Source organism: Xiphias gladius, chromosome 21 (assembly GCF_016859285.1).
Source record: "Xiphias gladius isolate SHS-SW01 ecotype Sanya breed wild chromosome 21, ASM1685928v1, whole genome shotgun sequence".
NCBI classification, from domain to species: Eukaryota; Metazoa; Chordata; class Actinopteri; order Istiophoriformes; family Xiphiidae; genus Xiphias; species Xiphias gladius.
In genome coordinates, this window is record NC_053420.1 from 10,056,439 (window position 1) to 10,071,363 (window position 14,925).

The 14,925-nt window shown below is 42.1% G+C and overlaps 1 protein-coding gene across 1 annotated transcript; it reads left to right on the forward strand.

Moving 5' to 3' along the window:
• Window positions 1-1,917: 1,917 nt before the first annotated feature.
• Window positions 1,918-14,278, forward strand: apcdd1l (adenomatosis polyposis coli down-regulated 1-like). Its single transcript, XM_040115715.1, has 4 exons — window positions 1,918-2,215; window positions 10,889-11,072; window positions 11,815-12,334; window positions 12,831-14,278. Exons 1-4 carry the CDS (start codon window positions 2,161-2,163, stop codon window positions 13,602-13,604), a joined length of 1,533 nt encoding a protein of 510 aa, XP_039971649.1. The 5' UTR covers window positions 1,918-2,160; the 3' UTR covers window positions 13,605-14,278.
• The last annotated feature ends 647 nt before the right edge of the window (window positions 14,279-14,925 follow it).

Genomic DNA, 14,925 nt, shown 5'->3' on the forward strand with positions numbered 1-14,925 from the left:
CATGTGTACGCGGAGCCTATGAATCAGTGTGACTGGAGCGTTTGTGTGTTCACGTGTCTTTCTAATGGGGTGTGATATGGGTTTGTGCAAACTGTGTGTGTTCAGCTGCTGCAGATTTGAATTGAAGACATTTCTTGATGCTGAATTTCTCTCAGTTTAAAAGCCTGGTTCCCACTCACCTACAGTGGTATCTTACCATGAAGAAGGTTTTTTATTTTATGTGCAAAAGTTTTGAGATATCCATCCATAGGATTACAGCCTCCCCCCCGGTAAAATGTAGGTGAATGGCATTTCGTTTGTGGCGTTTACAGCATTAAAAAAATTATGTTTAAAACTTCAACAGTAACATCTCTTTCTAGAAACAGCGTTCCCATTAGTCTCAACAAGCCACAGACCTGACTGTGAACAGTTTTCATTGGGGCTATTACTTTGGTAGAATGTAATTCCAAAGAAAACTGAGAGGTCTGTGGATTACCCAGAAAAACTGGGACATTTAGACACGTCGCTGTTGACTTTTTTTTTTAACTTCTTCACTCCCAATACAAACTCATGCTGTGCATCTGAGCATCGTTCACTCCAAGATAACTTCATTTTAAATTCTAGAAGAAATTTGATGCACAAGACAGAAAATATTTCCAATTGACCGTCCATGCTGGCGATGGTTGTAACACAAAGAGGGAATTTGGTACAAAAATGACTGCAACTTTGGAAAACGCCCACTTGAATTGTCTAAGCCAGGTTGCTAAAGCATCATACCAGCTTCATCTGAAGTTTGGAGGTCATTTTTCGACGAAAGTAAGGACCGTGGATTTTGTCCCCAGTCGCTTTCATTGGAATAGGTTCATAGTAAGTATGGACAGGAGGGATATTTAAAGGGGAACTCCACCAATCTTACACATCAAAGTCCGTGTACAGGTTGTGGGGAGCACTATGGCATATGTGATAAAAGTTGTATAAAGCCTTTTGTGGCTCCAGAGGGAGCTGCGTGAAGTCTGTTAGGGCTGAAGACCACAAATTTAACAATAAAAAAAACCAAATCATTGTTCTCCATCATTGAAAGAGCCAGACAAAGCCTGTTTTTGCTGATTGGTTAAATTTAATGACAGACATTGTCTCCTTTGAATATTTAATGACAGGGACCAAGGGACGTTTGACTAAGTTTTGTCTCATTTTTTAAATGTATATAAAGAAATAAACAACAGAATGAAATGCTGCCCCATTTATATTGTAATCATGTGGTATTTTATTTATAACATGTACCCCCATTTTGTTCTTTTTATTTTCTTCTTTTACTTGGATTAGCCACTATGCGTGCTCAGATTTGTGGTTCAGATTTTGTATTTTAATTCCAAAACTGTCAACATGGCTAGATACCACTAGAGGCAAGTGAGAAAATATGTTTTATTTAGTTCTAGTTTAGTTTATTTAGTTTTATTTAGTGGCTGCAGTGTTAACTCCTATTCACCACTGCCCTTTTGCACCTTGCTCGAAAAGCTCCCCAGAGCCTTCGCTTTAGGAAGTTTCAAGCTCAAACCCCCTTCTCCACACACATGCACAAAAACACACACACTCTAAAACCTTCTCCCTCTCTGCCCTCCCTCCATCTTGCTCTCTCTCTCTCTCTCTCTCTCCCTCTCTCACTACTCCCTTCTCTCAGCTCACATGCACGCACACACACTCGCTACAAATGCATCGAGTGGAACAGATCCACAGTGCTGCACAGTAGTGAACCAGCGGTGTGTGATTTTGGGGGGGGGGGGTGGGGGGTTGGAGGGGTGCGGGGTGGAGAAAACGAGAGACAGAGAGAGAGAAAGAGAGAGAGCATTTACTCTCCCTTTCGCCAACTGAAGGGAAGCACCAGTGTGGAGAGGTTGCATGAAGCAAGTGGTTCCAACTGAGGACTTTCTTATCAGACCATGGAAGCCAAGTGGAGGTAGAAGGAGAAGAAGAGAAGAAGAAAAAAAGGCCCTGCTGGCTCAACAGGAGACCAGAGTTTCATCTGAGGGATTACTGGACATTTTATATGTGAGGTCCTGTAATGGTGATAACCTACCTGATCGTGTCTTGTTGACAGGAGCCTCTCCGTTTCTTGGATTTCCCCGGGATCAAAGTTTGTTTTCGGAGCAAAAAGTGTGAAGGAAGTGTGCAGAAGCAGGAAACATGTCAAACGGACGTTTCAGTCACCTGTTGAGGGGAGCCTGGCTGCTTTGGCAAGGTGAGTTCAGCCACTGTCTGCAGGATGGCAGTGTGTCTTCCAAGTGTCTAAACAGGCTTTTTCAATATATAGTTTCTCTCTAATTCCTCCCATAGTTCACTGGACAGATTTCTGTCCTGTGAACTATGCAGATTTCGTCTGATTAAACTTATATAAAGCCTCGTTATTTCTTTCTTTTTACCCTGATTTTGATCTAAAATTTGATGTTGTTTCAAAAGATACGTTTAAGAAAAGCTTAAGCAGGTGCTGTTGGTACTTTTTAAGTTGTTATTTTTTAAGTGTGAGAAAATTTGCAGTATAAATCTTGCCGTTAGAATCGGATCCTGAAAGACTGTAGCAGATTTCCCCCTGTACTCCACAGCTTTTCCAGTATGAAAACAATGAGATAAATGCTCTCTCATGTGAGAAATCAGCTGAACACTTGGGGATTTAGCTTAAAGAACACATGGCAGGACACAGAGACAAAAAAGGAAGAGATTATAACAGACAAACTCATAATTACAAGGAAGTCATTATGTAATTTGTCACAATTCAAACAATTCGCAAAGTTCAACGTGTGGATCAGCACCTTGAAAAATAAAAAAACAACCTGTGCTGACACTAGACTTATGAATAGCCAGTCTGTGTCCCCCCTCTGTCTCTCTGAGTGTCTTCAAAGCGTCAGTGGCCAGTGGAGGAGTCTTAAAAAGGAGCTCTGGCTGGTGCCTTTAAACAATGGTTCCCTAGGAGCAGGGAAGCGTGGCCCTGGAACTAATGTTGCCATTATGTTAATGGTTAGAATAACAGGAGACGGCCATTACTGACCCTACATCGGGCTGCTGTGCAGTGCTGATTGTTCAGCCGCCACGGCCTCGATTGTGGAGACACAGCGTTTGGCCCATCATGACTGGTTAGGGTGATGGGCGATGGGAGACAGACAGGAGGAGGCATCTGCCCAGTTATAATCATCAGCGAGCAAGACTGATAGATTGGTGTCTGTGAACTGTTTTCACCGCTCAAGTGTAGTTGAGGAGACAGGAAAGGTTGAGCTGAAAACGGATTTGAATTTAATGTAAGGGGCCAATGATATCAAATTTGGAATTATTTGGGCCACAGCATCTGTATTCAGAGGAATTTTGATAGGTGCAATGTAATTTTCTGCAAAAACAAAACAAACAAAACAAAAAAAAAACAGTGAGATGACTCCATAAGATTGACTCCATATTGAGATAGACTTTTGAGGAACTTTTTACTGAGCACCCATTGAACCCAAAATCCCACTTTAAAGCTACAAACACTCTTTTCTTAAACTGCCGTCTCTCGTCTTCAAGGTAAAATTGAACAATTTGCTTTTTCAGAAAAGACTTCATGGTAAATATTTTGATAAGGTCTGATGGATCCTTGGACAGTAGAATTTCCTCTTGTGGGTCAATAAATATCTAATCTGAACTGTATGGGAATATTTTGAGATCCAACCCTTTATCTTATTCATTTAAATTAAACCTTGGATGCAGTATTCCTGTTTCAGCCTATAATAGTCCTGTTCGAACTTGAAACTCGCCAAGTATGAGAAACAGACACCAACCGGATTTCTCGAAACGTCTCCAAACCGAACTTTTGGATTAAGCTGATAACCGATGTAGTCTCAGCTCCAAAACATCAATGGACCATCAACTTCTCTTGTCCGCTATCTACATCTCAACTGCCATGGCTGCTCACCAAGAAGAGATTCCACAATGCATGTCAGTTGCTATTGTAATGAGAGATCCTCTCTAGTGTCTGATAGCGCTAAAACCAAAAATGAAAGCCATTGTACATCCATTGGCACTCAATAAAGTTGGAATAACAGCAGAAATTGTTTTGTTTGAATGTTGTATGGACTAGTAAAGCTACAAATAACCAAGAGTATGAAAATATGAGACAATGGGGGGGGTGTTGTCTTGATGTGTCAGTTGTTTTCTTCATGGTGCAGGTGTGTGAAATGCAGCAGGACGATCTGTGCGTTGTTGCTTTGCGAACAGGAGCCAGAGTTTGCTAACCACAGTGGAACTGGCAGCAGCGTCCACTGGGCAAACCCCTGTAGATCCCTTGTCCAAATAAACAAGGCCGCAGGATTAAAAAGCTTACACTGTGATGAAAAGACAACAGTAGTCGTCCATACGCTGCCCCGGGGACAGAGGGATACTCCTGGTACGGGAGACCGCAATGAGACATTGGGGTTAAAGCCCAAAAAAGGAAGGGGGACTGAGGGTTAGAATAACACAACAGACCTCATGTTCTTTGAAAAACCTCTAAATCAACCTGACCTTTGCCTGACTTTGGTGACAAGGGTGAAGGGAGAGGAGAGAGGCAGTAGCACGGCACTGCAGCAACAAGACTTAACCAACAATTATTTTCTTATTTGTTTAATCTGATGCTTGTTTTTTTCATTAATCGCTCTGTCTATGAAATGTCAAAAATTTTTCAAAAATGTCAAAAATTCTCAGAAATTTCCATGAGTAACACTTCATGGGTTATGATGACATTTTTTCAAGTAACATTCCCAAGTCTGGTTCCTGATAAGTGTTTTTTTTTTTTTTAATATACTGCAGGGCAATAAAACAGGCCCTGAAAAAGAGAGATAAAATTTGAATATGGTTAATGCGGTGAACTTTATCTTATTTATTTTTTTAAAAAGATTAAGAAAAACTTGCTATAGTAGTGCAGTCTGGCTGGAGATGTAAAGCTGTTTCCACTTGTGTGAATGAAAAAACCAGAACAGTTTTGTTTTTTTTCGCTGTGGCCAGCAGCAAGATATTTATGTCCTGTGTTCGTGCATGCTGACCTTCTCTAAGTAGAAAAACAAGAACAATCTGCAAAATTAGAAAATTACACAGGATATGCAGCTGGTCATATTTCATGAGGGACGACGGGTAATTCTCTCAAAAATGATGATACAGATGAAATCATTGCAAGCATCAATATGTGGGTGGAGGGAGATTTCCCATTAGAAAACCAATGAAGCTATCTTATGACAATGGTTCTCAGACCTGGGCTAGGGACCCTTTGGGGTCACAAGATAAAGCTGAGAGGTGGCGACATAAAGAATAAGATAAGGGAAAAGAAAATTCTTCTACATGATTATTTGACTAACTTTTCATTTGGACTTTTTTCTAAACTTTGCTCAGTTTTGCCTCTTTTGCCCTGTGACAATTGTTCAAACTAAATGGGGTCACAAGATAAATGAGGGATTGTGAGATGATAAATATGATAGGAAATAAGAATAAGATAACTTGCCCCACAAATATGTTTTTTGTGTTTTTGATTTGGAATTTTCTCTAAACTATGCTGAATGTCCCGTTTAGAGGGACATTCACTCTTTGTTACTCACTGTGTATAATTTATACAAATATGTAACTTGTGACAAGGGTTAGCAAAAAGACACTCCTTCATTGTAAGGGGTCACAAGCCAAAAAGAAGCTGGAAATCACTGTCTTATAACACCGATCCAAGATCTGGAGGACAGCTCAGCGTCTCAGCGAGCGTGAAAAAGCAGCTGTGAGCTCTGAATAATGTCCGGCAGTCACTTAAATATGTGGAATCTCAGAGTTACAGTAGCATTTAATATTTCTGTTCACACAGGCAAAAACACACTCATGCACTTCACTAATCTTGTCACTACAGCACATGAAGACGCCTCGCTCTCCCTCCCACGCCCCATCCTCCTGACCGACTTCATTCACCTCATCACCACTAACATACACACACAGAGAGAGAGAAAAGAAAACAAAGACAGAAAAAAAGAAGGGAGGAATCTGAAATCCATCCAGGAGAAATGAGCCGTTAACATCATGGCTTTTTCATCAGGGGCGGGGGAGGTGGGCCAGGAGGGCACGGGCACTTCGGGGACAGTTTGGAGGGTTTTGTCCTGCAACACAGAGGAAAAAAGAGATGAGAGTGGCTTTACGGTACACGGGCAGGGGTGCCACACTGAAAGAAATGGGCTGAGGATGTAAAGAAGTAGAAAACACATGAGGATGTAGTTAAAATACTTGAACACCAAGGGCACGGCCATCGTTTATGTGCACCAATAACATTTTCTCTGGGACAAAACAGATTTTCTTTCACCTCCACTGCCTCCACTTTGGCAGGTATAGTGATTCTCCATTAAAAGCCTCAATAGATGCAGCTATGAAGCAGACAAAGGCGTCTCTCTCTAATGAATGACCCGCTGGGTTGACTCAAACGTCAAGCACTTGATTCCCTCTGCAAGCCCTGAATCAAAAGTGCCTGGATCTGGTTCTTGTTTTTACAGGACAGCTCCAAATAAAGAAGTACATAAAACGTTATTTTGACTTTGGCGCTGTGGATGAGAGATGAGAGCGAAGGCTGCCAAACCGTAATCACAAATGCAAACAAACAAACAGAGTGCAGCCTGGAGGTCCTTTATAAATGGTATCCCTTCTGCAGTCCACTTTAAATCAATGTGTGCAGTGTGTGTTTGTGAACGTGGGCGCATGCGTTGTGTGTGTGTGTGTGTGTGTGTGTGTGGAAACAGGATGAATATGGAAGCTCAAAGGCAGGTAGATTACTTTGGCCAGTCATCAGTCAGATGAAGCAAAAGGCCAGTGGCAGCGGCAGAGTTGGCGGTGATGACAGACTGACTGTCCAGACCACACGCAGGTCACTGGCTGCTGTGCTGACCCCTTGTGGGAGACTCGTGACACTGCGTGGATGACAAATGGCAGAGGATGAGTGTTTTCTCTTCCTGACTGGAATTCATGATCTGTGGTGTATTCTTCAGCTGCTCTTCACAAGGAAGTCAGGTTTTCTACAGTTGCAAACGAACGGATTGGTCTATCTTACTGTTAATCAACATATCAATACCTCTGGTCCTTATGAGCAAAATGAGCCATCGCATTTGGCTATTACCTCTCTTTGTATGTTGTTATGGCAATCCAAGAGACATGCGCACATCAAACCTTGGTTGTGTCCCGTTCTAGTAAATGGGGGAATAGCCTAAAGATGTATTAGTTATGCTGCTTTAGTGAACTATTCACATTCTGTGTTTTGACGCTTGACCCCTATGAAGTCATAGAGATTACTGACATGGTCTGACCTGAGTAAAACATGAGTAAAAGTTACTTTGAGTTAGGGCTGAAACCAACAACTGTTTTCCTTATCGACAAATCTTTCAACAATTTCTCAACCACAATGATTTCTCAATAAATAAGTTAATCGTTTGGTCAATAAAACATCAAAAAAGGGAAAAATTCCTATCACAATTTCTTACAGACCACAGCAATTTCATTAAATGTCTTGTTTTGTTTGACCGACATTCCAAAACCCAAAGATGATCAATTTACTGTAATCTAAGACAAGAAAAAGCAGCAAATTCTGACATTTCAGAAGCTGGGACCATCAACTGTCTGGAAATTTTGCTTAAAAATGATTCAAACACTTAATTCATTATCAACCGGCACCTGGTTTTAATCTTGTGGCTGATCAGTGTATGAGCTATCATAAAGTTGAATGCAAATATTCACGTTGGGGTTGAATCAGTCTTCCGCTGAGTTTCATTAGTAAAAATGCACAAAATCTGTTTTTGAAAGATGCACCGAGCACTACACTGTGACAGGGAGGTGCAGATTGCTTCACGGGGAAGTTTCATGGGGCCAAAGTGGAAAAATATATCAGTAGTAACCATTTCAGGGCAAAACTAATGATAATTGACGGCCTATGTAGGAAGTGAATCAACTGAAATAGTCCCCCAACTCCCCCAAACTGAGATGGGGGTTGAATATTATCATATGTATTACAACATTGCCTCACTTGTGGTTGGAATAGGCTCTTTTGTAGAAGAATACTTAAAATCCAACGATGAGCAATTTTGTTTTACTAAGCTCTGCTTTTATGAGAACTCTTTTGGTAAATGCAACCATATGCCCGACTGGAGTTCGATCCAAGAGAGGGAGAGGGGCTGAATGACAAGTGACCTCAAGAATCACTCTATAGAAATGCTTTGGCAAAAGCTGAAACTCAAATATAGCAACCCAAATGACTCCACATCACACACTGTGACTCTCGCCTCATTCATTGTAACCACTTACACAACATGTTGCATGCAGCTACAAAGGGTGGATAACACAAAACAGACCGACGGAACGACTTGCGAGGCGCAGTGGAAATTAATTAATCCTGATTAGTATTTCTGCTCCGAGTTTTCCTGTGAGAGCGCAGCTGGGTCCGACTGACCGGGTTCCCTCGCCAGCTGCAGTGAAATGGAGCATAAACAAACACATCACTGCGTGGGGAAAATTGCAAACATGTTTCAATGCCTTTGACCGGAAAAAGAAGTATTAATCATATCAACAAATAGACAGACCGCTGGAAGGAGGAGAAATGTGCCTTGAGCTTAAATCTGGTTTTGTGGTCTGTGACCGTATAGATCAAACAATCCAAACAGTACATATGTGTGCGTGTGTGTGTGTGTGTGCGTGTGTGTGTGTCTGTGTGTGTGTGTGCGTGTGTGTGCGCGTGTGTGTGTTTGTGTGTATCAGGTGGAAAGATGCGAGGAAATGACTGAGCTGCACACATGTCTGTGGTCAGCATAAGGGAAGCATCCCAAGAGTGAGGGGAACAAAAAATATCCTCCATCTGACACTAACTAGGTTAATAAATGCCGATCAGTCAGCCTCCATCTTGGAGCCTCTTGCAGAAAAATCCAATGGCAAATCTACGTCACACACTTTCCATTCAAAAGTCCTCATTTTCCTTCAGCTCCATCTGCTCAGTCAAATGAGAACAAACTGGTCTGCTCAGCGGATGTTTCTGCAGGATACTCCCAGGCAGCTCAACTGGAGGCTCGACAGGTGATATGCTCCCCGTGTGCATCTAAAGTCGAGTGAGAGAAAAGTGGAGGTAGATTACACTAGGTGTAACCATTACACCCGCAAAGCTGTTTGTCCTGGGAAAGTTTAGAAAGTGAGAGAAAGAGTAAAAGAGCTTTGGGGATAAAAGGGAGCTAAAGGGAATAAAGGAGAAGGAAAAACCTCTGACTTTAGGGTTGCAACCAAAGACTAATTTCAGTATTGATTAATCTGATGATTTTCTTTCATGATTAATCAACTCTATGAAAAATTTTTTTTTTTTAAAGTGAAAAAATTGTGTTTACAATTCTTCAGTGCCCAAGCTGATGTCTTCAATATGCTTGTTTTTGTTCCACAAGCAGTCCAAAACCTTGGACAAAGAAAAACAGCGTATTATCCAATTTGAGAAGCTGGAACAAGAACACATATGTAATTTTTGCTTGAAAAATGAAAAAAAAAAGAATCAATAATCGAAATAACTGCTGATTACATTTGTTCTGAACAACTAATTGTTGCAGCTCTAGCTGACTTAAAGCCAAAGTTTAACATTTTAAGGAATAGTCTTATGGCGGAGCGCAAGATGAGAAGAATGATACCACTCTCGTCTTCGTCCATTAAATATAAGTCTACAGTCAGAAACTGCTTAGCTTACCTTAGCAAAAAAACTGGAAACAGGTGGAAACAGCTAGCTTGGCTTTGTGTCTGCAATCACCTCTAAAGGTTACTATTGAACACGTTGTATATAATTCGTTTAATCCATACAAAAACCAAACTGTAAAGACGACAATTCACCATAAGGAAGAAAGAAAGCAAGTGGACAAGTACAAGAGGAAAACAAGAGAAAAAGTCAGAGAGAAAACAGGAGGTGGAGGCATCAGTTAGAACTTATACCCTTTGCTTCTTGAAATTTGTTTCGGGAGGATGAAACTAAAGCCATCCTTTTCACACGCACAAAAATGCACATACACATTGCTCACACGGACCCCATTGGGTTTCCTCATGTTGCGACCGTGAATGCAATCAGCAAATCCTCTCACCTTTGTCTCGCCTGAAACCAGATCGGAGCGCTCGGCCTGGCCATGTCCACAACTCACACATCTCTGTGCAACAACGAGTGGACAGAGCAAAACATGCAGTTATGAGCACGACAGGCAGACAGACTGCAGATGTGCACATGTCAGATCAATAACTGTGATGGAGTGAATAATGCTTTCATTTGGAGTAACTTTATCGTCAGTGTTTGGGGAAAAAATCTCAACCAAGACCATCCATTGTCAAAAATGTTTTTTAAGTCATAATATCAACAGATGTGTTTGGCGTAACTGGCGGCTGCTGTCAGTGACCCATTGTTTGATCTCTCTCAAGGATAGAAATGAAATGCATATTTGCTGTACAAAGAGTATACACTCATGCACAGTCACCTACATACACACCTCCTGCTTCCAAGCAAATCCAAAAATAAGGACTGTACGTTGCAGCTGCAGGCTGATTGAATTGACAAGCCAAAACCGTCTGTACTGTGGCCAACGTCCGAGTTCACAGCCATGTGTGGTTCCTATAGCCCAGACTCAACTCTCATTACATGGAAAATTTACCAAAATTACAGCCTGCAGTCAACCAGAATTCTGTAAAGATGTAGCAGAGAAAGGAAGTGAATGTTCCCCTATGGCTTTTACTTGTGCCCCTTCATTTTCTGAGGAAGGAGGCTGATAATCATCTCTGAAATGGATATTTTTGGTTTTCCCGTTTCCCACCTTCCACCCAAAATCAGCCTGGAAATCTAAATGAAGCTTCTGTGATTATTTACTCACTGTTTTTTTTTTTTTGACTTTCCTTTCCTCTGTAGCTGTGTTTGTGGCTGGGGCTGGGAGTAAACTATGGGAGGTGCCCACAGCCTCCTTCACTTCCGTCTCCAACCTCAGTGAGAGCCTGCAGTGGGAGCCCCGCTGTCATTACCGCCACCTACGGGACTCAGTGAGCATCACAGCAGACACCCCCCCAAGAGTGGACGGCACATGGGTGTCAATAAGGTAAAACTTCGTAAAGCTGTTGTAGCAATGACTCAGTCAAGCACAGCTAGAGTCAGTTTACCATTTATGCACTTTTATATCATATACGAGGCAGGTCAACGATTAAAGTAAGAAGCTGATTAGATTAGTGAAGAAATACATGAAATGCAGACGCTTCCATACTAAGAATGAGGGGTCACTAAATAGCTTGTTGTAGGAAAATGATTTGAATCACATGCTATGACCTGCACAATTACCAGATGTCAACCCACATGAGAGATTTTTGGAGAAATGTGTTGGACAGCATTCAATTCCACCATCATCAAATTAGAGAAAATATTTTGGAAGAGTAATGCTCATTCCTCCAGCTCCAGAGTTTTTGAGGATCTATGCCAAGGAGCACTGAAGCTCAATAAGATACTTTATTTTAGTTTTTCCTTAAATATGTAACCTAGATTACATGCTACATTATCACAGTTGGTTTTACCTCATCTTTTCATATACACTATTTCTTCTAACTGTTAAACCTTGAGTAGATTAATATTATTTTGCATAAAAGTCATTATTTTCCAGAATTTGAATTGAGGCAGATATGACCAGAGCTTTAGACTTGGACTTGAGTCAGTCACAGAAATGAGGACTTGGCACTTGGAATTGACTCCTGCTGAAAATAGCAGGAAATTAAACCTAAATCTAACTCTCTAAACTATCTCACTAACACTATCTACTTTTAACCATTTCTGTACTGTCCCTTTGTGTTCAGATGTGAAGTTCGGCCCGGTCCGGAGTTCCTCACCCGTTCCTACACCTTTCACCCCAGCCGTCACTTCCAGGCCCTGCAGCACTACTACACCGACAGCAGCTGTGAGAACCCGGCCTACTCCCTGCTGATCAGGGGGAAGCTTCGTCTGCGCCAGGCCTCCTGGATCACCCACGGAGGCACCAAAGCTGAACACCACCTCAGCAAAGTGGGCCTCGTGGTCCACAGCCTGGCAGCCAAGCAGAGGCTGGCCTCCAGGCTGCCCCCGACCTGTGTGGGTTTGACCCTGGGTCGAGTGGTGCCGGGGAAGCTGTATGAGCTGTACAACACCCGCGCAGGGAGGGGCTGCCTGGCTGTGCTGGGTTTCTCCATGTTGGAGATGGGTCTGATTCGGGTGGAGACACAGCACCACAGTCATGGAGGGAAGATCCAGGAGCTGTTTTTAGGGGATATCCACACTGACTGGACTCAGAGAACTCAATACAGACCGACAGGGTACCAGCAGCCGCTGCAGAACGCCATGGTGAGACGCTACAGTGATTCTCTGTTTTCAGTTGTGTTTCCGAATGCAAGGTGATCAGAAAGAGAGTCTGAAAGACTGACTACAAAGGCAAGCAGGGGTACTAACAACCTCGCTGATAAATTTTCTGTCACTTGACCAATCAATTACTCGTTTGATTGACTACTCGTTTCAACTTTAAATAATAAATGGTAATACTTTTTAGGATTGCTTCAACAAAATAGGCAATTTAGAGACATTCCCCTGAGCTCTGGAAAGTTTTTGATTTATCATAATTTTTTTTTCAATATTTTAAGTTAATTTTATTTTATATGATGATATGATAGGATGTGATGAGTAAATGATGAAGTGATTTATCAAAAAGAAAATAACAACTAATATTGTATAATATTAATATTAATATAATATTAATATAAAATAACAACTTAAGTGATAATGAAAATAGTCATCAGTTGTGGCCCTAAAATGCGCTGTCTCACCCTTCCCTCCCTTTTTGTAGCATCACATCCATCCCTGCCCTGTGTGCGCTCTAGTGTACCGCTCCTCAGAGCAGCGCCCCCCGGTGTTGCCCCGCAGCCCCGCAGCCCCTCTGTCTCTGGCCGGCCGCTGGGTCAGCCAGCGCTGTGAAACCCGCCCCACTGTTCTCTTCCTCACCCGAGACTTCACCTTTGATCCTGACCAGCACGAATGGGAGGGCGTCTACCGGCACTACTCGGACCCTGCCTGCTCTCAGCACACCTTCACCCTGAGGGCCTCGGGCCACTACGCTCAGGGAAACCCCTCCGCCAAGGTGTCAGGAGCAACTGAGTTTGTCTTCAAGGTCACCCAGGTGAGAGTCACAGCAATGGAGGAGCCCACAGCCAAGCTGCTGAACGGGACTAGGCCGGGAAAGTGTGGTCGGGCTGGTGGGTGGGAGGTCGGGTTGGAGCAGGACTTGACCGCCACGGATGGGTGCACGCTGCTGGGCATCAAGCTGCCACATAAGGAGTACGAGCTCTTCAAGACAGAGCTGGACCATAGGAAACACCCGCTGCTGTTCATCGGAGAGAGGCCGACTGATGGGTCCAGTCCTGACCGACCGCAGAGGAGACCCACTTCCTTTCAAGCTCCTATGGCTCTTTGCAGTGGAGGGGAGACACAGTCCAAACATCGCTATGAATCGGGTTTTAACAGCAAGCAAGTCCAGTTAGCAACCAATGGGACAGAGAGACTGGCACAGCTGGCGTTACTGGTGTTTGGATCTGTGCTGTGCAGCTTGTTCTGCGTTTATTAGAGACATTGTTCACTTCAGCTGAAGTCATTGATGGACATTGTTTTCTGGCAGCTTTCCTTTACTCTTCTTCCATATGATGATGACCACATGTGTGGTGGTCAAGAAAAATCATGAGACATTCAGGAGAGCTCAGTAATTTCTGATATCTGGCTTTCAGATGCTGCCTGTTGGTTCACTTTAATGCCTCTTAACTTCAGCTGTATTTCTACCTAAAACTAATCTGTATATAAACAACCAACATATACAAGTGCCACCATTTCAGTATATAAAAATATATTCTTTTAAACCAAGTTTCTTGTGTATAATGATCAAATAGATTCCTTTTCCACATTTCTGGGAAATTGCTGTTTTCCTGTGATACTATTATAACAAGGCAAGATCACAGTGCTGAAATGTGGAACAGTTATTTCCACATCAAAATGAAAGCCATGGACATTCCAGTGGACTTTTCACCAATAGGCAATATAACTAATGCAATTTGTACAGAACATTTTTTTATCAACATACAGGAAAGAAAAGGAGCCAGAAAGTAGAAAATGTGTTGTCTCCACTCTAACAGCTACCATCTTCACTGGTATAATGCCACCATGGCGTGAAATGTTGCTTTATCTCTGTCATCTTTCAAATTAGTCTGCATTAGTCTGCTTTTATATCAGCAGTCAATCTAAACAAAACAGAAGAATATTTATTTTAACCATTTATAGTGTACTTTTTTGAAAAAAAAGAAAATGTTGGTCTAATATTTTAGCTAGTTTCGCCATTTGAGAAGTGATAATTTTCTATTAGGTTTAGAGTTTATTAAAAATGGCTTTTCATAATATCTTGTGTTCAGTTAGTCTTCAAAACAAGACTAAGAGTCTACAGCCAAGCAAGCTGCCCTGTGAGGCACAGTACTCTACTCAGGCACAGCGGGGCTCCGAGCTAAACGCTAACATCAGCATGCTAATATGCTCACAGTGAAAATGCTAACACGCTGATGTTTAGCAGGTGTAATGCAGAGGTGTCAGAAGACTGGGAAGAACATTAACGCTTGCTGTTATTCAGACATGGGAACGTTCGCGCATTATTCCGAGATGGTTACCCCCGTTGCTAGACTTGTGGTCTATTTAATCATTTAAATAGCTTAAATTACTGTAGCTACTTTTCCGGTGTTATGTATTTGGAGTGATTTGTTAACAAGTAAAACCAGATACAAACAAACTGTGTATATCTCCTTTAATTAGCTGAATAAATTTTAACCAGTGATTTTGTTTAGATGTAACTGCCAGCGATATTGCAGCCCTTTAACAGTGGTTTGTTGACATAATATTATGTGAACACG